At 42.7% G+C, this 24,467-nt stretch overlaps 1 protein-coding gene across 1 annotated transcript in view; it reads left to right on the top strand.

Annotated features, from left to right (window-relative positions):
• LOC124010056 (complement factor B-like) overlaps positions 1-24,254 on the top strand; it is a 39,121-nt gene extending 14,867 nt beyond the window's left edge. Inside the window, exons 10-18 of the mRNA XM_046322388.1 lie at positions 12,739-12,876; positions 12,984-13,093; positions 13,212-13,335; positions 16,742-16,883; positions 16,966-17,042; positions 21,678-21,778; positions 23,280-23,403; positions 23,633-23,682; positions 23,985-24,254. Of these exons, the coding sequence (XP_046178344.1) occupies positions 12,739-12,876; positions 12,984-13,093; positions 13,212-13,335; positions 16,742-16,883; positions 16,966-17,042; positions 21,678-21,778; positions 23,280-23,403; positions 23,633-23,682; positions 23,985-24,164 (1,046 nt within the window). The 3' untranslated portion in view covers positions 24,165-24,254. The remainder of the gene's footprint in view (positions 1-12,738; positions 12,877-12,983; positions 13,094-13,211; positions 13,336-16,741; positions 16,884-16,965; positions 17,043-21,677; positions 21,779-23,279; positions 23,404-23,632; positions 23,683-23,984) is intronic.
• Positions 24,255-24,467: the final 213 nt, after the last annotated feature.

Here is a 24,467-nt window from a genome sequence, read left to right as displayed (position 1 = left end):
TTCTAGTTCCGACAATGCAGTAATAACCAACGAGTAATCTAACTAACAATTCCAAAACTGCTACCTTATACACACATGTGTAAAGGGATAAAGAATAAAGAATATGTACATAAAGATATATGAATGGGTGATGGTACAGAGCGGCATAGGCAAGATGCAGTAGATGGTATCGAGTACAGTATATACATATGAGATGAGTAATGTAGAGTATGTAAACAAAGTGGCATAGTTTAAAGTGGCTAGTGATACATGTATTACATAAATATGCAGTAGATGATATAGAGTACAGTATATATGTATACATATGAGATGAATAATGTAGGGTATGTAAACATTATATTAAGTAGCATTGTTTAAAGTGGCTAGTGATATATTTTACATCAATTCCCATTATTAAAGTGGCTGGAGTTGAGTCAGTGTGTTGGCAGCAGCCACTCAATGTTAGCGGTGGCTGTTTAACAGTCTGATGGCCTTTAGATAGAAGCTGTTTTTCAGTCTCTCGGTCCCAGCTTTGATGCACCTGTACTGACCTCGCCTTCTGGATGATAGCGGGGTGAACAGGCAGTGGCTCGTGTGGTTGTTGTCCTTGATGATCTTTATGGCCTTCAGGTGGTGTAGGTGTCCTGGAGGGCAGGTAGTTTGCCCCCGGTGATGCGTTGTGCAGACCTCACTACCCTCTGGAGAGCCTTACGGTTGTGGGCGGAGCAGTTGCCGTACCAGGCGGTGATACAGCCCGACAGGATGCTCTCGATTGTGCATCTGTAGAAGTTTGTGAGTGCTTTTGGTGACAAGCCGAATTTCTTCAGCCTCCTGAGGTTGAAGAGGCGCTGCTGCGCCTTCTTCACGATGCTGTCTGTGTGGGTGGACCAATTCAGTTTGTCTGTGATGTGTACGCCGAGGAACTTAAAACTTACTACCCTCTCCACTACTGTCCCAGCGATGTGGATAGGGGGGTGTTCCCTCTGCTGTTTCCTGAAGTCCACAATCATCTCCTTAGTTTTGTTGACGTTGAGTGTGAGGTTATTTTCCTGACACCACACTCCGAGGGCCCTCACCTCCTCCCTGTAGGCCGTCTCGTCGTTGTTGATAATCAAGCCTACCACTGTTGTGTCGTCCGCAAACTTGATGATTGAGTTGGAGGCGTGCGTGGCCACGCAGTCGTGGGTGAACAGGGAGTACAGGAGAGGGCTCAGAACGCACCCTTGTGGGGCCCCAGTGTTGAGCATCAGTGAGGTGGAGATGTTGTTACATACCCTCACCACCAGGGGGCGGCCCATCAGGAAGTCCACTACCCAGTTGCACAGGGCGGGGTCGAGACCCAGGGTGACGAGTTTGGAGGGTACTATGGTGTTAAATGCTGAGCTGTAGTCGATGAACAGCATTCTCACATAGGTATTCCTCTTGTCCAGATGGGTTAGGGCAGTGTGCAGTGTGGTTGAGATTGCATCGTCTGTGGACCTATTTGGGCGGTAAGCAAATTGGAGTGGGTCTAGGGTGTCAGGTAGGGTGGAGGTGATATGGTCCTTGACTAGTCTCTCAAGCACTTCATGATGACGGATGTGAGTGCTACGGGGCGATAGTCGTTTAGCTCAGTTACCTTAGCTTTCTTGGGAACAGGAACAATGGTGGCCCTCTTGAAGCATGTGGGAACAGCAGACTGGGATAAGGATTGATATGTCCGTAAACACACCAGCCAGCTGGTCTGCGCATGCTCTGAGGGCGCGGCTGGGGATGCCGTCTGGGCCTGCAGCCTTGCGAGGGTTAACACGTTTAAATGTTTTACTCACCTCGGCTGCAGTGAAGGAGAGTCCGCATGTTTTGGTTGTGGGCCATGTCAGTGGCACTGTATTGTCCTCAAAGCGGGCAAAAAAGTTATTTAGTCTGCCTGGGAGCAAGACATCCTGGTCCGTGACTGGGCTTGGTTTTCTTTTTGTAATCCATGATTGACTGTAGACCCTGCCACATACCTCTTGTGTCTGAGCCATTGAATTGCGATTCTACTTTGTCTCTATACTGACGCTTAGCTTGTTTGATTGCCATGCGGAGGGAATAGCCACACTGTTTGTATTCGGTCATGTTTCCGGTCACCTTGCCCTGATTAAAAGCAGTGGTTTGCGCTTTCAGTTTCACGCGAATGCTGCCATCAATCCACGGTTTCTGGTTTGGGAATGTTTTAATCGTTGCTATGGGAACGACATATTCAACGCACGTTCTAATGAACTCGCTCACCGAATCAGCGTATTCGTCAATGTTGTTGTTTGACGCAATACGAAACATATCCCAGTTCACGTGAGGGAAGCAGTCTTGGAGCGTGGAAGTCTTGGAGCGTGGAATCAGATTGGTCGGACCAGCGTTAAACAGACCTGAACAAATCCTCATCACGGGAGCTTCTTATTTTAGCTTCTGTCTGTAGGCAGGAAGCAACAAAATGGAGTCGTGGTCAGCTTTTCCGAAAGGAGGGCGGGGGAGGGCCTTATATGCGTTGCGGAAGTTAGAATAGCAATGATCCAAGGTTTTACCAGCCCTGGTTGCGCAATCGATATGCTGATACAATTTAGGGAGTCTTGTTTTCAGATTAGCCTTGTTAAAATCCCCAGCTGGGATCCATTCCTGAGTGAAAGGCAGAACACAGGATCCGCTTCGCGAAAGTCATATTCTTGGTCGTACTGATGGTGAGTTGACGTTGCTCTTATATTCAGTAGTTCTTACCGACTGTATGTAATGAAACCTAAGATGACCTGGGGTACCAATGTAAGAAATAACACATAAAAAAACTGCATAGTTTCCTAGGAACGCGAAGCGAGGCGGCCATCTCTCTCGGCACCGGAAGAGAGATCCAGTGGTGAAAAAACAACCCAATTGTCATACTTGAGTAAAAGTAAAGATACCTTAATAGAAAATGACTCAAGTATAAGTGAAAGTCACCCAGTAAAATACTACTTGAGTAAAAGTTAAGTATTAAAAAATATATATATGCTGAAGTATCAAAAGTAAATGTAATTGCTAAAATATACTTAAGTATCTAAATAATTTCAAATAACTTAAATTAAGCAAACCAGACAGCACATTTTCTTGTTTTTTTTACATTTACAGATAATCAGGGGCACACCAACACTCAGACATGATTTACAAACAAAACATTTGTGTTTAGTGTGTCTGCTAGATCAGAGGCAGTAGGGTTGACCATGGATTTTCTCTTTAAGAGACCATTTTCCTGTTCACCTAAGCATTCAAAATGTAACGTGTACTTTTGTGTGTCAGGGAAGATGTATGGAGTAAAAAGTACATTATTTTCTTTAGTAATGTAGTGGAGTAAATGTGAAAGTTGTCAGAAATATAAATAGTAAAGTAAAATACAGATACTCCCCAAAAAACTACTTAAGTAGTACTTTAAAGTATTTTACTTAAAACCTCTTACAGCTACCCCCCTACTTTGTGCAATTTCCGCCTGAAGACATACCCAAATCTAACAGCCTGTAGCTCAGGCACAGAACCAAGGATATGCATATTCTTGGTACCATTTGAAAGAAAACACTCTAACGTTTGTGTAAATGTGAATTGAATATGTAGGAGAATATAACACAATAGATCTGGTTTAGATAAAACAATGAAAAAAAACATATGATTTTTATTTTTGTATCATCATCTTTAAAATGAACAAGATAAAACAAACATTCAGATAGGATGATGGGGACAATTTCAGTAAATAATATAAGAGGGCAGCAGTACTTGTGCAAAGTGTCAGAATGATAACTTCCAAAATGAGTGTGCTACATGACATTTATCATGAAGTCACCCAGGTGTCCCATACAGGTAGCCCAAATGTACCCAAGTGGCCAAATTGGTGAAGGTATACATTTGGAAACAAATAACTATATACAAAATACCAAAATGGTATTCTAACACACTCCCCCCCAAAAAAATAATTGAGAGAAAAAATTGGGGAAAAAATGGGATTTTTACTAACCCCCCCCCCCAAAAAAAGGGGGAAAAATGGAGAGAAAAAAATGGGTAAACATTTTTTCAATATTTGGAAGACCCTCAGTCCTCTATCAAATCAAATCAATTTATATAGCCCCAGCCTGAAACCCCAAACAGCAAGCAATGCAGGTGTAGAAGCACGGTGGCTAGGAAAAACTCCCCAGAAAAGCAAAAACCTAGGAAGAAACCTAGAGAGGAACCAGGCTATGAGGAGTGGCCAGTCCTCTTCTGGCTGTGCCAGGTGGAGATCACAGTAGTTGTAGAGGATGCAACAGGACAGCACCTCAAGAGTAAAAATGAACAGTTTAGGGTTCCATAGCCGCAGCCAGAACAGTTGAAACTGGAACAGCAGCAAGGCCAGGTGGACTGGGGAGAGCAAGTAGTCATCATGCCAGGTAGTCCTGACGCATGGTCCTAGGGCTCAGGTCCTCCGAGAGAGAGAAAGAGATAATTAGAGAGAGCATTCTTAAATTCACACAGGACACCGGATAAGACAGAAGAAGTACTCCAGATATAACAAACTGACCCTAACCCCCCTGACACATAAACTACTGCAGCATAAATACTGGAGGCAGGAGGGGTCAGGAGACACTGTGGCCCCATCCGATGAGACCCCCGGACAGGGCCAAACAGAAAGGATATAACCCCACCCACTTTGCCAAAGTTCTACATAATATTGTGCTGCTGATGCCAGGTGCCATTGCAGTCTCTTTGTGCTGTAAAGCAGAGGGTCACCAAGCATGTGGCACAGGTGATGGGGGACTTAATTTCGCAAAGAACACAGCGATGCCTCCATGCTGTGCCCTTTTGGCCCTGAGGCAAATCCATGCCTGCAGAAATACATTTGGGCAGATGAACACCACTTGTGGCAGGAGCTGGATGAACCAGCTTCAGTGGGGGATGGAAACCTTGGCCCTGGGGGCTGCCATTCGGAGTCACTGTCACTGTGAAAGAAAATCTTCAGTTAGAATAGTTTCACATATGAGCCCTGGTATAATAGGTATAACAACAGGTATAATAAACATATATATAGAGAGTACAGGGAACATAAGGTTGAATATATTATTATGACCTGCTAGATCTACTGTCTCTTTTATATTATGACATTTCAGCTAGATCTACTGTCTCTATTATATTATGACAGACCAGCTAGATCTACTGTCTTTATTATATTACAACAGACCAGCTGTATCTACTGTCTCCATTTCACTTTGGCCATTGTTGTGGGCCTGCCCTCCCCTCAACAGCCTCAAATAGGCTATTTCATGTGGGTTGGGGTGGGGCGGCAGACACACGCATCTCACATTTCATGACATTACATGTTTATATATTGCTTCTAAAAATTAAAAAAAATCACATAATATTTTATATTATTAATTTCAACAAGGGCATTAGCATAATAAGAACTTACCAGTCCAAAACGATGTCCTCTCCCGTTCAAAAAATATTCCTCCACAATCGCTAAATGAATCGATCTACAACAATCTCTGTCTCACTTTCCCAATCAATTTATTCTAAAATTGTGTGTACAGTGCCTTGCGAAAGTATTCGGCCCCCTTGAACTTTGTGACCTTTTGCCACATTTCAGGCTTCAAACATAAAGATATAAAACTGTATATTTTTGTGAAGAATCAACAACAAGTGGGACACAATCATGAAGTGGAACGACATTTATTGGATATTTCAAACTTTTTTAACAAATCAAAAACTGAAAAATTGGGCGTGCAAAATTATTCAGCCCCCTTAAGTTAATACTTTGTAGCTCCACCTTTTGCTTCGATTACAGCTGTAAGTTGCTTGGGGTATGTCTCTATCAGTTTTGCACATCGAGAGACTGAAATTTTTTCCCATTCCTCCTTGCAAAACAGCTCGAGCTCAGTGAGGTTGGATGGAAAGCATTTGTGAACAGCAGTTTTCAGTTCTTTCCACAGATTCTCGATTGGATTCAGGTCTGGACTTTGACTTGGCCATTCTAACACCTGGATATGTTTATTTTTGAACCATTCCATTGTAGATTTTGCTTTATGTTTTGGATCATTGTCTTGTTGGAAGACAAATCTCTGTCCCAGTCTCAGGTCTTTTGCAGACTCCATCAGGTTTTCTTCCAGAATGGTCCTGTATTTGGCTCCATCCATCTTCCCATCAATTTTAACCATCTTCCCTGTCCCTGCTGAAGAAAAGCAGGCCCAAACAATGATGCTGCCACCACCATGTTTGACAGTGGGGATGATGTGTTCAGGGTGTTGCTTTTACGCCAAACATAACGTTTTGCATTGTTGCCAAAAAGTTCAATTTTGGTTTCATTTGACCAGAGCACCTTCTTCCAAATCAAATCAAATCAAATTTATTTATATAGCCCTTCGTACATCAGCTGATATCTCAAAGTGCTGTACAGAAACCCAGCCTAAAACCCCAAACAGCAAACAATGCAGGTGTAAAAGCACGGTGGCTAGGAAAAACTCCCTAGAAAGGCCAAAACTTAGGAAGAAACCTAGAGAGGAACCGGGCTATGTGGGGTGGCCAGTCCTCTTCTGGCTGTGCCGGGTAGAGATTATAACAGAACATGACCAAGATGTTCAAATGTTCATAAATGACCAGCATGGTCAAATAATAATAAGGCAGAACAGTTGAAACTGGAGCAGCAGCACAGTCAGGTGGACTGGGGACAGCAAGGAGCCATCATGTCAGGTAGTCCTGGGGCACGGTCCTAGGGCTCAGGTCCTCCGAGAGAGAGAAAGAAAGAGAGAATTAGAGAGAGCATATGTGGGGTGGCCAGTCCTCTTCTGGCTGTGCCGGGTGGAGATTATAACAGAACGTGGCCAAGATGTTCAAATGTTCATAAATGACCAGCATGGTTGAATAATAGTAAGGCAGAACAGTTGAAACTGGAGCAGGAGTATGGCCAGGTGGACTGGGGACAGCAAGGAGTCCTCATGTCAGGTAGTCCTGGGACATGGTCCTAGGGCCCAGGCCAGTTGAAACTGGAGCAGCAGCATGGCCAGGTGGACTGGGGACAGCAAGGAGTCATCATGTCAGGTAGTCCTGGGGCATGGTCCTAGGGCTCAGGTCCTCCAAGAGAGAGAAAGAAAGAGAGAAGGAGAGAATTAGAGAACGCACACTTAGATTTACACAGGACACCGAATAGGACAGGAGAAGTACTCCAGATAAACAAACTGACCCTAGCCCCCCGACACATAAACTACTGCAGCATAAATACTGGAGGCTGAGACAGGAGGGGTCAGGAGACACTGTGGCCCCATCCGAGGACACCCCGGACAGGGCCAAACAGGAAGGATATAACCCCACCCACTTTGCCAAAGCACAGCCCCCACACCACTAGAGGGAAATCTTCAACCACCAACTTACCATCCTGAGACAAGGCCGAGTATAGCCCACAAAGATCTCCGACACGGTACAACCCAAGGGGGGAGGAAACCCAGACAGGCCGACCACAACAGTGAATCAACCCACCCAGGTGACGCACCCCCAGGGACGGCACGAGAGAGCCCCAGCAAGCCAGTGACTCAGCCCCGTAACAGGGTTAGAGGCAGAGAATCCCAGTGGAAAAAGGGGAACCGGCCAGGCAGAGACAGCAAGGGCGGTTCGTTGCTCCAGAGCCTTTCCGTTCACCTTCCCACTCCTGGGCCAGACTACACTCAATCATATGACCCACTGAAGAGATGAGTCTTCAGTAAAGACTTAAAGGTTGAGACCGAGTTTGCGTCTCTGACATGGGTAGGCAGACCGTTCCATAAAAATGGAGCTCTGTAGGAGAAAGCCCTGCCTCCAGCTGTTTGCTTAGAAATTCTAGGGACAATTAGGAGGCCTGCGTCTTGTGACCGTAGCGTACGTGTAGGTATGTACGGCAGGACCAAATCAGAGAGGTAGGTAGGAGCAAGCCCATGTAATGCTTTGTAGGTTAGCAGTAAAACCTTGAAATCAGCCCTTGCTTTGACAGGAAGCCAGTGTAGAGAGGCTAGCACTGGAGTAATATGATCAAATTTTTTGGTTCTAGTCAGGATTCTAGCAGCCGTATTTAGCACTAACTGAAGTTTATTTAGTGCTTTATCCGGGTAGCCGGAAAATAGAGCATTGCAGTAGTCTAACCTAGAAGTGACAAAAGCATGGATTAATTTTTCTGCATCATTTTTGGACAGAAAGTTTCTGATTTTTGCAATGTTACGTAGATGGAAAAAAGCTGTCCTCGAAATGGTCTTGATATGTTCTTCAAAAGAGAGATCAGGGTCCAGAGTAACGCCGAGGTCCTTCACAGTTTTATTTGAGACGACTGTACAACCATTAAGATTAATTGTCAGATTCAACAGAAGATCTCTTTGTTTCTTGGGACCTAGAACAAGCATCTCTGTTTTGTCCGAGTTTAATAGTAGAAAGTTTGCAGCCATCCACTTCCTTATGTCTGAAACACATGCTTCTAGCGAGGGCAATTTTGGTGCTTCACCATGTTTCATTGAAATGTACAGCTGTGTGTCATCCGCATAGCAGTGAAAGTTTACATTATGTTTTCGAATAACATCCCCAAGAGGTAAAATATATAGTGAAAACAATAGTGGTCCTAAAACAGAACCTTGAGGAACACCGAAATGTACAGTTGATTTGTCAGAGGACAAACCATTCACAGAGACAAACTGATATCTTTCCGACAGATAAGACCTAAACCAGGCCAGAACATGTCCGTGTAGACCAATTTGTGTTTCCAATCTCTCCAAAAGAATGTGGTGATCAATGGTATCAAAAGCAGCACTAAGGTCTAGGAGCACGAGGACAGATGCAGAGCCTCGGTCCGATGCCATCAAAATGTCATTTACCACCTTCACAAGTGCCGTCTCAGTGCTATGATGGGGTCTAAAACCAGACTGAAGCATTTCGTATACATGGTTTGTCTTCAGGAAGGCAGTGAGTTGCTGCGCAACAGCCTTCTCTAAAATCTTTGAGAGGAATGGAAGATTCGATATAGACCGATAGTTTTTTATATTTTCTGGGTCAAGGTTTGGCTTTTTCAAGAGAGGCTTTATTACTGCCACTTTTAGTGAGTTTGGTACACATCCAGTGGATAGAGAGCCGTTTATTATGTTCAACATAGGAGGGCCAAGCACAGGAAGCAGCTCTTTCAGTAGTTTAGTTGGAATAGGGTCCAGTATACAGCTTGAAGGTTTAGAGGCCATGATTATTTTCATCATTGTGTCAAGAGATATAGTACTAAAACACTTGAGCGTCTCTCTTGATCCTAGGTCCTGGCAGAGTTGTGCAGACTCAGGACAACTGAGGTTTGGAGGAATACGCAGGTTTAAAGAGGAGTCCGTAATTTGCTTTCTAATAATCATAATCTTTTCCTCAAAGAAGTTCATGAATTTATCACTGCTAAAGTGCAAGTCATCCTCTCTTGGGGAATGCTGCTTTTTAGTTAGCTTTGCCACAGTATCAAAAAGGAATTTCGGATTGTTCTTATTTTCCTCAATTAAGTTAGAAAAATAGGACGATCGAGCAGCAGTAAGGGCTCTTCGGTACTGCACGGTACCATCCTTCCAAGCTAGTCGGAAGACTTCCAGTTTGGTGTGGCGCCATTTCCGTTCCAATTTTCTGGAAGCTTGCTTCAGAGCTCGGGTATTTTCTGTGTACCAGGGAGCTAGTTTCTTATGAGACATTTTTTTAGTTTTTAGGGGTGCAACTGCATCTAGGGTATTGCGCAAGGTTAAATTGAGATCCTCAGTTAGGTGGTTAACGGATTTTTGTCCTCTGGCGTCCTTCCACATGTTTGGTGTGTCTCCCAGGTGGCTTGTGGCAAACTTTAAACGACACTTTTTATGGATATCTTTAAGAAATGGCTTTCTTCTTGCCACTCTTCCATAAAGGCCAGATTTGTGCAATATACGACTGATTGTTGTCCTATGGACAGAGTCTCCCACCTCAGCTGTAGATCTCTGCAGTTCATCCAGAGTGATCATGGGCCTCTTGGCTGCATCTCTGATCAGTCTTGTCCTTGTATGAGCTGAAAGTTTAGAGGGACGGCCAGGTCTTGGTAGATTTGCAGTGGTCTGATACTCCTTCCATTTCAATATTATCGCTTGCACAGTGCTCCTTGGGATGTTTAAAGCTTGGGAAATCTTTTTGAATCCAAATCCGGCTTTAAACTTCTTCACAACAGTATCTCGGACCTGCCTGGTGTGTTCCTTGTTCTTCATGATGCTCTCTGCGCTTTTAACGGACCTCTGAGACTATCACAGTGCAGGTGCATTTATACGGAGACTTGATTACACACAGGTGGATTGTATTTATCATCATTAGTCATTTAGGTCAACATTGGATCATTCAGAGATCCTCACTGAACTTCTGGAGAGAGTTTGCTGCACTGAAAGTAAAGGGGGCTGAATAATTTTGCACGCCCAATTTTTCAGTTTTTGATATGTTAAAAAAGTTTGAAATATCCAATAAATGTCGTTCCACTTCATGATTGTGTCCCACTTGTTGTTGATTCTTCACAAAAAAATACAGTTTTATATCTTTGTTTGAAGCCTGAAATGTGGCAAAAGGTTGCAAAGTTCAAGGGGGCCGAATACTTTCGCAAGGCACTGTACATCTGTATATCTAGACTTAGATTTAGCTTTCCCTGACTTAGTCGCCATACTGATTGATATATAAACAGCTGAATCTGCGCCTTTACCAAGCAATGCAGTGCGTAATATGTGTTTCTCCTTCCGGTATGAAACTTCAATAGCAAATGACTCTCTTTACGCTGGAGCTTACTACATGGGTTGGTCTTGCAACACATAAACATGACCTATTGCCGTTTACCTCAGCTCACTGGATATCTAGGTAGATTTCAAGACGATCAGTGGTTATTGGGTTAAAAGACAGTCAATCAACGAAACAGTGGTCAAATCATTGGTGCACAATGATGTCATGACTTGTTGTCTTCAAATCGGTTTCTTTCAGTCAATACATCCCGGGAAATGGCCCATCATGTTTGATTGTGTTACAAACAAACCAGTTGATTGCAGTGAAACCAAACATGACTGGAAAAGTCACGTTCTGTATGGGTTATTTACCTGGAATGTGTCGTCGAAAATGGAATGAGACGGAATTCACAACACAAACGGTTCACAAAATGTTTTGTGTTAGGCTATAAAATCGGATTTTATCAAACAAAAGATCATTCATTGTGTAACAATGAGCATTGGAATTGCAAACAAAGACCGTCAAAGGTAAACTATTTATTTTAATGCAGTTTGTGAATATGTTACGCCTGTGCTGGTTGAAATTGTTGTTTTTTATGGGGCTCTATGCTCAGATAATCGCATCGTATTCTTTCGCAGTAAATCCTTTTAAAAATCTGACAACGCGGTTGGATTAGCAAGATTCTAGGTTTTTGTTACATGTGAGACACTTGTATTTTCATTAATATTTGATATGACTATTTATGTAGCGATCACCGTATGTTGTGGAATTTCATCCCGCTAGCGGGTTCCATGTGCAGAGAGGTTAAGTACTTTACTCCACTGATAAGGTACCACAGTTAGTTGACAGTGCATGTCAGAGCAAAAACCAAGCCATTAGTTCGAAGGAATTGTCCGTACAGCTCCGAGACAGGACTGCGTCGAGGCACAGATCTGCGGAAGGGTACCGAAAAATGTTACCAAGAACACAGTGGCCTCAGTCATTCTTAAATGGAAGACGTTTGGAACCACCAAGATACTTCCTAGATCTGGCCGCCTGGCCAAACTGAGCAATCGGGGGAGAAGGGCCTTAGTCAATTTCATTTACAGTGAGGGAAAAAAGTATTTGATCCCCTGCTGATTTTGTACGTTTGCCCACTGACAAAGAAATGACCAGTCTATCATTTTAATTGTAGGTTTATTTGAACAGTGAAAAACAGAATAACAACAACAAAATCCAGAACAACGCATGTCAAAAGTTTTATAAATTGATTCGCATTTTAATGAGCGAAATATGTATTTGACGGTAGGCAATTACAGTCACAGTTATGAAAACTTAGTACACCAAAGAGGCCTTTCTACTGACTCTGAAAAACACCAAAAGACTATAAATGACTATTGTAGCTGGAAACAGATAATTTTTTTATGGAATATCTACATAGGCGAACAAATGCCCATTATCAGCAACCATCACTCCTTTGTTCCAATGGCACATTATGTTAGCTAATTATTATTGTAACATTCTTTGTTTTAAACTTTTTTGATTTTTTACCCCTTTCTCCCCAATTTCGTGGTATCCAATTGTTAGTAATTACTATCTTGTCTCATCGCTACAACTCCCGTACGGGCTCGGGAGAGACGAAGGTCGAAAGCCATGCGTCCTCCGAAACACAACCCAACCAAACCGCACTGCTTCTTAACACAGCGCGCATCCAACCCGGAAGCTAGCCGCACCAATGTGTCGGAGGAAACGCCGTGCACCTGGCAACCTTGGTTGGTGTGCACTGCGCCCGGCCCGCCACAGGAGTTGCTGGTGCGCGATGAGACAAGGATATCCCTACCGGCCAAACCCTCCCTAACCCGAACGACGCTAGGCCAATTGTGCGTCACCCCACGGACCTCATGGGAATATGGCCAAATGTCCTTAGGACATCCCCTGTTTGCTGGGTGCAATGTAGTCGGGCAGTAACTTGTGTGAATACTTAAACTCAAGGAGAAATTTTAAAAAAAAGATCAACACACAGGAAATAAGAGGTGAAGGACACTTGTCGTAGATACCATAAGCTGTCTGTCACTTTTCTTTCAGATATTTATGTTTTCGGTGTGGGGGCAGAAATGAACGAGGAGGAAATCAACAAGTTGGTGTCGAAGAAGAGTTCAGAAAAGCATTTCTACAAACTAAGAGATGACACCAAACTGACATCCTTGTTCAAGATGATTATAGGTCAGTGTAGGATTGCATGGGTGTATATGTAGTGTGTACAGATTTAATTATTGCACCTTTGTGTACAGGATCATAGGTGTGTTTTTTCTCTCTCTGCTTCTCTATAGATGAGAGTAACAGTGTAGGCCTGTGTGGTCTATCCTGGGACCGTGATGGTGATGATTCCACTACATCCAAACGGCAAGAATACCCTTGGGTAGTCACAATCTCTGTCTTGGTGAGTCAATTAACAACAAATAGATCTTAGAGAAACATTTTACATGAAAGAGGAACTACTATACGGCTACTGTGTAGGCATGCTACAGTATTGATCTATTTCTCCTTCTTCCATTCAGGTCGGAAATGAGCATAGCTCTTGCATGGGTGCCCTTGTTACGCCTAGATTTGTCCTTACAGCTGCTCACTGTTTCAGGCATAAGCAGATAGATATGATTAAAGTGAAGGTCTTCGACCAGGAAGGTACTGTGCTTCTCTGAACTTCTCTGGGCAATGTGTACAATGTACAATTCAATAATGGTGCCGGAGGGGAGGGCTGCCGTTTTACAGGCTCCTAACCAACTGCTATGTTTTTTTTCCCGCATTGCTGTAAACTCATTTTGTACATAATGTTGTTGCTGCCATCTCTTATGACCGAAAAGAGCTACAGTACAGTACAGCGGTTACTGTCCTCAAACTGGACGAATACCTTTTCTTTAATGAGTTGGACGCGGAGGACATACTGCTTTGTCGAGACAAGGACCAAATCCGCATCATCAGCGTGAAGAAAAGACAGAGAAAAGGGGGAGGAGGGCGGGCCTTGTAAGAATTTGCAGACGAGTAGGTAAACCACCACTACCCTCTAAATTTATTGGCCAACGTGCAATCATTGGAAAACCAACTGGACGATCTATCATTGACTATCCTACCAATGGGACATTAAAAACTGTAATATCTTATGTTTCACTGATACCTGGCTGAACGACGATTCGGATAATATGGAGCTGGCTGCCTTCTCTGTGTTTCGGCAGGACAGAGCAGCTACGTCTGGTAAGACGATGGGGGCGGGAGTGTATGTTTCTGTTGGTCAATAACTGCTGGTGCGCGATGTCTAATATTAAAGACGTCTTGAGGTATTGCTTACCTAAGGTAGAATACCTCATGATAAGCTGTAGACCACACTATCTACCAAGAGAGTTTATATTATATTATATTATATTATATTATATTATTTGTAGCTGTCTATTTACCACCACAACCGATGCTGGCGCTAAGACCGCACTCAACAAACTGTATAAGGCCATAAGCAGATAAGAAAATGCTCATCCAGAAGTGGTGCTCCTAGTGGCCCGGGGACTTTAATGCAGGCAAATTTAAATCCGTTTTACCAGCATATCACATATGCAACCAGAGGAAGAAAAACTCTAGACAACCTTTACTCCAAACACAGAGATGCATACAAAGATTTCCCTCGCCCTCCATTAATTAAGGCAAATCTGACCATAATTCTATCCTCCAGATTCCTGCTTACAAAAACTAAAGCATGAAGTACCAGTGACTCGCTCAATATGGAAGTTGTAAGATGACGAGGGTGCTACGCTACAGGACTGTTTTTTAGCGCAGGCTAGAATATGTTCCGGGATTCATCCAATGGCATTGAGGAGTATACCACCTCAGTCACCGGCTTCATCAATAAGTGCATTGACGACGTTGTCCCCACATTGATCATACGTACATTTCCCAACTAGAAGCCATGGATTACAGGCAACATCCGCACTGAGCTAAAGGCTAGAGCTGCCGCTTCCGGACGCTTACAAGAAATCCTGCTATGCCGTCAGGTGAACCGTCAAACAGGCCAAGCGTCAGAACAGGACTGAGATTGAATGGCTATGACGCTCGTCGGATGTGGTAGGGCTTGAGAACTATTACGGACTACAAAGGAAAACCCAGCCACGAGCTGCCCAGTGACGCAAGCCTACCAGATGAGCTACATGCCTTTTATGCTCGCTTTGAGGCAAGCAACACTGAAGCATGCATGAGAGCACCAGCTGTTCTGGATGACTGTGTGATCACGCTCTCCATAGCCAATGTGAGCAAGACCCCATAAACAAGTCAACATTCACAAAACTGTGGTGCCAGACGGATTACCTGGACCTGTACTCAAAGTATGCGTGGACCAACTAGCAAGTGTCTAAACTGATATTTTCAACCTCTCCCTGGCAGCGTCTGTAATACCTACATGTTTTAAACAGACCATCGTCCCTGTGCCCAAGAAAGCGAAGGTAACCTGCCTAAATTATTACCGCCCATGAAGCACTCACGTCTGTAGTGCTTTGAATGGCTGGTCATGGCTCACATCAACACGATCATGCCAGAAACCCTAGACCCACTCCAAGTCGCATACGGCACCAACAGATCCACAGATGACAGAGTCTCAATCACACTCCACACTGCCCTTTCCCACCTGGACAAAAGGAACGCCTATGTGAGAATTATTTTCATTGACTACAGCTCAGCGTTCAACACCATAGTGCCCTCAAAGCTTATCACTAATCTAAGGACCCTGGGACTAAACACCTCCCTCTGCAACTGTATCCTAGACTTCCTGACAGGCCTCCCCAGGGGGTAAGGGTAGGCAACAACACATCTGCCAGGCTGATCCTGGCAGATGGGGCCCCTCAGTGGTGCGTGCTTAGTCCCCTCCTGTACTCCCTGATCACCCACGACTGCGTGGCCAAGCACGACTTCAACACTATCATTAAGTTTGCTGACGACACAACAGTGGTAGGCCTGATCACCGACAACAACGAGACAGTCTTTATTGGGAGGAGGTCAGAGACCTGGTGCCAGGACAACAACCTGTCTCTCAATGTGAGCAAGAGAAAGGAGCTGATTGTGGACTACAGGCAAAGGAGGGGCCGAACAGGCCCCCATAATCGACGGGCTATAGTGGAGCGGCTCGAGAGTTTCAAGGTACTTGGTGTCCACATCACCAACAAACTATCATGGTCCAAACACACCAAGACAGTTGTAAAGAGGGCACAACAACACCTTTTCCCCCTCAGAAGACTGAAAAGATTTGGCATAGGTCCCCAGACCCTCAAAACGTTCTACAGCTGCACCATCAGAGCATCCTGACCAGTTGCATCACCGCCAGGTATGGCAACTGCTCGGCATCTGACCGTAAGGCGTAACAGAGGGTAGTATGACCCAGTACATCACTGGGCCAAGTTTCCTGACATTCAGGACTTATATACTAGGCGGTGTCAGAGGAAGGCCCTAAAAATTGTCAAAGACTCCAGTCACCCAAGTCATAGACATTTCTCTATGCTACCGCACGGCAAGCGGTACCAGAGTGCCAGTCTAGGACCAAAAGGCTCCTTAACAGCTTTTACCCCCAAGCCAGAAGACTGCTGATCAACTAATGAAATGGCCACCCGGACTATTTACATTGATCCCCTCCCCCCTCCTCAATTTGTTTTTACACTGCTGCTACTCTCTGTTTATTATCTATGCATAGTCACTTTACAAATTACCTCGACTAACCTGTACCCCCACATATTGACTCGGTACCGTTACCCCCTGTATATAGCCTCGTTATTGTTATGTACATTTCTTGTGTTACTTTTTGATTGAATAGCTTTGTAAAAAAAATATTTTATAACTATTTCTTGAACTGCATTGTTGGTTAAGGAATTGTAAGTAAGCATTTCACAGTAAAGTTGTTGTATTCTGCGCATGTGACAAATAAAATTAGATTTGATTTGATAATTCATTGTAATGCATTTCAATTCAATTGTAGCTTATTCTCTGATGCCTTGATTTCAGCACATGGTCATTTGTGAGGCAAACACCTGACTAATAAGATCATATTTGTCTGTTGATTCAGATATGATGTTGGAGCAGAAACCTATAATTCATCCAGATTATGATGTCTTTAAGAAGAAGGACAAAGGGGTTTCAGAGTTTTATGACTACGATGTGGCACTCTTGAAGTTGAGGAGGGATGTCCAAAGGTCTAAATATATCAGGTAAGACAGGACATGGCAAACCCAAAATATGGCATGGTTTATGAAGACAGAGGACAATGAGAAATGTAGCTGTATTTTGCAGGCCCATCTGTATTCCTTGTACTATATCCTCCATCCGTGCGTCAGGTCTCCATACATCAACAACCTGTAAGGCGCAAGGTGAGTGACAGAATTTATCTAATGAATGTAAGTGTGTCATAACTACCGAAACATAAGCACACAAAATATGAGCAGAAACTATTTATGGCGCCAATTATCAATAAGCAGAGGCTGCGCAACCATTTTGAACTGTCCCGTCCAACCCCCACAGGACACCTCTTTCCTTTTAAAAAAATAAATAAATAGATTCATTCGTATAAATACATCTGTTTTCACGTCAATACATGGGGTTCATTATTAGACTACTTAACATGATTTACGTATTTAATAGTGTCAATGGACAACTTGTTGGCCAGCTTCTTCTTTTTAATTCCGTTTATAGTTGTTTAAACAATGTTTGAGGGGACAAAAAGTATTTTTGTCTTCCAAATCTTATTGTTCACAATTCATATTATTGTCCACCATAGATCTTTAGTATGCCTCTTTCCCATAGACAAACAACCATAGTATAACATTCTGCTCATGTGTTTCTTTATGCACACATTTCTTTACATACAGTGCCTTGCGAAAGTATTCGGCCCCCTTGAACTTTGCGACCTTTTGCCACATTTCAGGCTTCAAACATAAAGATATAAAACTGTATTATTTTGTGAAGAATCAACAACAAGTGGGACACAATCATGAAGTGGAACGACATTTATTGGATATTTCAAACTTTTTTAACATATCAAAAACTGAAAAATTGGGCGTGTAAAATTATTCAGCCCCCTGAAGTTAATACTTTGTAGCGCCACCTTTTGCTGCGATTACAGCTGTAAGTCGCTTGGGGTATGTCTCTATCAGTTTTGCACATCGAGAGACTGACATTTTTTCCCATTCCTCCTTGCAAAACAGCTCGAGCTCAGTGAGGTTGGATGGAGAGCATTTGTGAACAGCAGTTTTCAGTTCTTTCCACAGATTCTCGATTGGATTCAGGTCTGGACTTTGACTTGGCCATTCTAACACCTGGATATGTTTATTTTTGAACCATTCCATTGTAGATTTTGCTTTATGTTTTGGATCATTGTCTTGTTGGAAGTCAAATCTCCGTCCCAGTCTCAGGTCTTTTGCAAACTCCATCAGGTTTTCTTCCAGAATGGTCCTGTATTTGGCTCCATCCATCTTCCCATCAATTTTAACCATCTTCCCTGTCCCTGCTGAAGAAAAGCAGGCCCAAACCATGATGCTGCCACCACCATGTTTGACAGTGGGGATGGTGTGTTCAGGGTGATGGGGCTGTGTTGCTTTTACGCCAAACATAACGTTTTGCATTGTTGCCAAAAAGTTCAATTTTGGTTTCATCTGACCAGAGCACCTTCTTCCACATGTTTGGTGTGTCTCCCAGGTGGCTTGTGGCAAACTTTAAACGACACTTTTTATGGATATCTTTAAGAAATGGCTTTCTTCTTGCCACTCTTCCATAAAGGCCAGATTTGTGCAATATACGACTGATTGTTGTCCTATGGACAGAGTGTCCCAACTCAGCTGTAGATCTCTGCAGTTCATCCAGAGTGATCATGGGCCTCTTGGCTGCATCTCTGATCAGTCTTCTCCTTGTATGAGCTGAAGGTTTAGAGGGACGGCCAGGTCTTGGTAGATTTGCAGTGGTCTGATACTCCTTCCATTTCAATATTATCACTTGCACAGTGCTCCTTGGGATGTTTAAAGCTTGGGAAATCTTTTTGTATCCAAATCCGGCTTTAAACTTCTTCACAACAGTGTCTCGGACCTGCCTGGTGTGTTCCTTGTTCTTCATGATGCTCTCTGCGCTTTTAACGGACCTCTGAGACTATCACAGTGCAGGTGCATTTATACGGAGACTTGATTACATACAGGTGGATTGTATTTATCATCATTAGTCATTTAGGTCAACATTGGATCATTCAGAGATCCTCACTGAACTTCTGGAGAGAGTTTGCTGCACTGAAAGTAAAGGGGCTGAATAATTTTACACGCCCAATTTTTCAGTTTTTGATATGTTAAAAAAGTTTGAAATATCCAATAAATTTCGTTCCACTTCATGATTGTGTCCCACTTGTTGTTGATTCTTCACAAAAAAATACAGTTTTATATCTTTATGTTTGATGCCTGAAATGTGGCAAAAGGTCGCAAAGTTCAAAGGGGCCGAATACTTTCGCAAGGCACTGTAGCTCCTGCTCACCCTCCCCCCTCACTTCTTGTTTCTCATTTTACTCGCACTGTTTTTAACCCTTTCTATCATCTTTAAATTCTTGAGGGTCTTGATTGTTGACCAATGACCAGTCATCAGCATTGGCATGCAAAAGCAGGCTCACATATCCAGACGGATCTAAATTTACTTGGGGCAGGGGTGGTCCAAAATAGGGGAGGATTGTCTAACTTTTGTTTTTACTTTGGGAAGGGTTGTGTGATGTTTTTTATTGGGCACATGGGACGATATTGCGTTTTTTCCCTGGTTTACGTTACCTCTTTTGCCGGTTTTACTATATCATTTCTTCCATCCTATCCAAATTTCTCGATCCAACATTAATAGTAACATTGATTGGAGATTCTCTGAACTCTTTGGCCTGAATTCCAAGTGTCACGTCTGGAGGAAACCTGGCACCATCCCTATGGTGAAGCATGGTGGGAGCAGCATCATGCCTTGGGGATGTTTTTCAGCGGCAGGGACTGGGAGACAAGTCAGGATCGAGGGAAATGTGAATGGAGCGCTCAGACTTTAGACTGGGGTTAAGGTTCACCTCCCAACAGGACAACAGCCCTGAGCACACAGCCAAGACAACGCAGGAGTGGCTTTAGGACAATCATTCAAGCAATCAAATGTATTTATGAAGCCCTTCTTACATCAGCTGATGTCACAAAGTGCTGTACAGAAACCCAGCCTAAAACCCCAAACCGCAAGCAATGCAGGTGTAGAAGCACGGTGGCTAAGAAAAACTCCCTAGAAAGGCCATAACCTAGGAAGAAACCTAGAGAGGAATCAGGCTATGAGGGGTGGCCAGTCCTCTTCTGGCTGTGCTGTGTGGAGATTATAACAGAACATGGCCAAGATGTTCAAATGTTCACAGATGACCAGCAGGGTCAAATAATAATAATCACAGTGGTTGTCGAGGGTGCAACAGGTCATCACCTCAAGAGTAAATGTCAGTTGGCTTTTCATAGCTGATCATTCAGAGTATATCTACCACTCCTGCTGTCTCTAGAGAGTTGAAAACAGCAGGTCTGGGACAGGTAGCACGTCTGGTGAACAGGTCAGGGTACCATAGCCGCAGGCAGAACAGTTGAAACTGGAGCAGCAGCATGGCCAGGTGGACTGGGGACAGCAAGGTGTCATCAGGCCAGGTAGTCCTGAGGCATGGTCCTAGGGCTCAGGTCCTCCGAGAGAGAGAAAGAAAGAAAGAGGGAGAAAGAGAGAATTAGAGAGAGCATACTTAAATTCACACGGGACACCGGATAAGATTGGAGAAATACTCCAGATAGACTAATAGACTGACCCTATCCCCCCGACACAAACTACTGCAGCATGAATAATGGAGGAGACAGGAGGGGTCGGGAGACACTGTGGCCCTGTCCGACGATAACCCCAGACAGGGCCAAACAGGCAGGATATAACCCCACCCACTTTGCCAAAGCATAGCCCCCGCACCACTAAAGGGATATCGTCAACCACCAACTTACCACCCTGAGACAAGGCTGACTATAGCCCTGTCATCTCCTCAGTGTTGGGGGCTCCTTAATCCTTCTTTGGGTTGTGTGCCTTGTTGCTATGCATTTTGCTTACATAACAACCTAAACTAGCCTACATGCAGGGTTTGTACTTTCTAATGTACAGTTACTAGTTACTAGATTACCCAAATTTGTAATGTAATCTGATTAATTTCAGTTACTTTTGGATTACTTTCCCCTAAAGAGGCATTAGAAGAACACAAAAAGGATTCATCAAACACATTTGCTGTGGTTTCAGGTGGAACAAACTTAAAAGTGCACTTTTTTTAAACACTGAATTTAATTAAATTGAGAAAACAAAGGTTGCATAATGTATTTTTTTTCCCGCAAAAATGCTTTCTGAATTCAAAAGTAATCCAAGAAGTAATCATATACTTTTTCAAAAGTATCTGTAATCTTATTAAAATGTTTTTGCTGGTAACGTAACAATTACAGTTACATGTTTTTTTGTAAACAGATTAACAATGCCAACAATGCCTACATGTAGCCCAGCCCTGTCTGCAAATTGCATTGGGGCAGAACAATCTGCGATTTAACAATAAATAACATACAATTGTTAGTTTGCTTCTCAGTGACCAAGCAACAATGCACTATTTGATGGACAGCACATCATTGAAATTCACCAGAGTAGCCTACTGTTCCACCTCTGTCCAACATGTCAATCATGTTGTTTCTTATCAACAAAGGTCGTTTATAGTTAGAACAGACTAAGAAGTTTGTACAACATGTCAAAGTTTTTACAGCAGACAAAGAGATCATTGCCATGGGAGGTGAGGGGAACAGGAAAGAGGGGGAAGCAGCAGTGGAGGGACCAGCAGCTACTTATACAATTGTGTCCATAAAGCAGCACATGCTCAGAAAGTATGGTTGTTTAGCTATCGTTATTGATATTCAATGTGCATTTACATTTATAGTATGCTATCTAATGGTAGTTGATCTTTCTTTGCCCAGAGGAATTCCTATTGAATCAGAATTCTGTACCTGCCAGATTCATGTCTGAGTGGAAGGGTCAGATGTACGAGAAGGATGTTCAAATCAAATTGAAAGAAAAGGTGAGAATGTTTGTGTGAAAACCTTCTCGCCAGCAGAGAATCATGCTTTGAGATGGCCACGAGCAGGCAGGAACTCAATCAAACCTGCCATAGCAATGTTTATGCAGTGTCTAGGTTAACACACTTTCACCCAAATACATGTAGTTACTTTTTTATTCATAAAGCTGTAAGCATCTGCCTGTGAGGATGGTCTACTTGCTAATACAAGTAGTAGTATGTCTGGAAAGTACTTTAACCTCTCTAGGGTTTGTGGGACGTAAGCGTCCCATCTGGCCAACATCCAGTGAGGTTGCAGAGCGCCAAATTCAATTACATAAATGCTCATTGTTTAAATTCAGAAAACAAAACATATTTTGCCAGGTTTAAAGATGAACTTCTTGTTAAACCAACCACAGTGTCATATTTATAAAATGCTTTTCGGTGAAAGCATACCTAGCCCAGAACATAGCCCAGTTGACAAATTATTACAAACAGTAACCAGCCAAGCAGAAGTGTTACAAAACTCAGAAATAGAGAGAAAATGAATCCCTTACCTTTGATGATCTTCATATGGTGGTAATCAGAAGACATTAATTTACTCAATAAATGTTCCTTTTGTTCGATGAAGTCTCTTTATATCCAAAAACCTCTGTTTTGTTAGCGCGGTTTCTTCAGTAATCCACAGTCTCACACTCAGTCAAAACAATCAGACAAAAAAATCCAAATTGTATCTGTAAAGTTCATCAAAACGTGTCAAACGATGTTTATATTCTATCCTCAGGTTGTTTTTTAGCCTAAATTATATTTCAACCGGACAATAACGTCATCAATATTTTCCTTTATTTAACTAGGCAAGTCAGTTAAGAACAAATTCTTATTTTCAATGACGGCCTAGGAACAGTGGGTTACCTGCCAGTTCAGGGGCAGAACGACAGATTTGTACCTTGTCAGCTCGGGGGGTTTGAACTTGCAACCTTCTGGTTACTAGTCCAACGCTCTAAACCACTAGGCTACCCTGCCGCCCCACTCCAAAGGTAAACAAGAAATGCACATGCGTCACGTTAGGGTCCACTCGTTCAGACTGGTCTTACTCCCTCATTTATAATCTAGTGGAAGCCATAGGAACTGCAAGTGGAGACCGAAGTCAATGGATACTGTAATGGCATTGAATAGAAAACTACAAAAAAAAAAAAACGACTTCCTGAATGGATTTTCTCAGGTTTTCGCCTGCTAAATCAGTTATGTTATACTCACAGACACTATTTTAACAGTTTTGTACATGTTAAAAGAGTATTTTCTATCCAAATCTACCAGTTATATGCATATCATATATTCTGGGTCCGAGTAGCAGGCCATTTAATTTGGGCATGCTTTTCATCCAAAATTCTGAATGCTGCCCCCTACCCTAGAGAGGTTAAACAATTCCACAATCTGATTCGTCCATGGGCTATAAGAATAAGAGTTGTGAATACCACACTGATGGGTTCTCTGAACTCTGACATTCTCGGTTCCTTTTTCACAGAGGGAGAGCTGTATTAAGGATGCAGAGGAAGCTGAGGGCATTACAAACTACAAGGAGGCTGTGACTAAGAACTTTCTGTGTACAGGAGGGACAGAAGACAAAGTTGAGGACATTGCCTGCAAAGGTACATTCAATCAATGTATCAAGGAAATGTATCACTATAGAAACTAAACACAGTATTACAGGAAAATTCTGCATTTTTATACAGTCATTTTTATATTTTCTAGCACATCCCATAGCTGTGTAACCTTTATGAATGGTCATTTACATGTATGGTGTCTCACCTGGCAGTGTGAAAATACAGGTAGGCTATATGACATTGTATTACATGTACAGTATGTGTGCATTTAAAGGTGACTCTGGTGGCGCCCTGTATCTGAAAAATCTAAAACGTCGGATTCAGGTGAGTGTACATTATATAACCTATACTTCCACGTTTAAATACTATGTTTCTTTTATCAGCATGGTGCTGGTTGTATCAAGATAAACAGGAAATTGCACTGGTGACATTCTCGTGAAATGTGTAGAATTAGGTTTCTCTTGAAATGTTGGACCTCTCTAGATGTTTTAAGGCCTTTTTAGTTCAAACTCTCAATTTGTGATGTACTACTATTCCTTTGAATGTGTTTTTGGGAGTTAAACTTGGCCACGTTAAAATAACAATGTCTGTATATCATTAAAGTAATCAACTTATTTTTGTCTTAGGTGGGTGTAATCAGCTGGGGGGTTAAGGACCTGTGTATGGGTAATATCCCAAAGCCTCTTTCGACTGCAACTACTAGAGATTACCACATTAACCTATTCCAAATGCAGAAGTTCCTCAAGGAGCACCTGGGACAAAAAGAAAATGAAACTAATTATGAGCCTTTAAAATTTGTTGACTGATAATCATATGTGTAACTTGTATACATACTTGCTAAATACAGTAGGCCTATATCAACAATTCAAATAAAATGTAGAAGTTGTGCCCATGCAGAAGTTGTGAAGAGTAGTTATTTTCAGTCAATGTGATTTTGTTTGTATGTTTATTGTAGGAATATGAAATTAATGTCTGCAACGGTTTAGATTTTTACTACAAATGAACATGATTTGGTTTAGTTCAAATGTGTGTTTGTTTACAGTTCAGTCAAATATCTAATGAAAATCTGCCGTCTTTGACCTGTTGTGTAGTTGGTTATGCATCAAAAC

The sequence above is a fragment of the Oncorhynchus gorbuscha genome, linkage group LG22 (genome assembly GCF_021184085.1).
Source record: "Oncorhynchus gorbuscha isolate QuinsamMale2020 ecotype Even-year linkage group LG22, OgorEven_v1.0, whole genome shotgun sequence".
Taxonomy (NCBI): domain Eukaryota; kingdom Metazoa; phylum Chordata; class Actinopteri; order Salmoniformes; family Salmonidae; genus Oncorhynchus; species Oncorhynchus gorbuscha.
The sequence above is the reverse complement of the archived record's forward strand: the minus strand, read 5'-3'. Positions and strand labels throughout refer to the sequence as shown.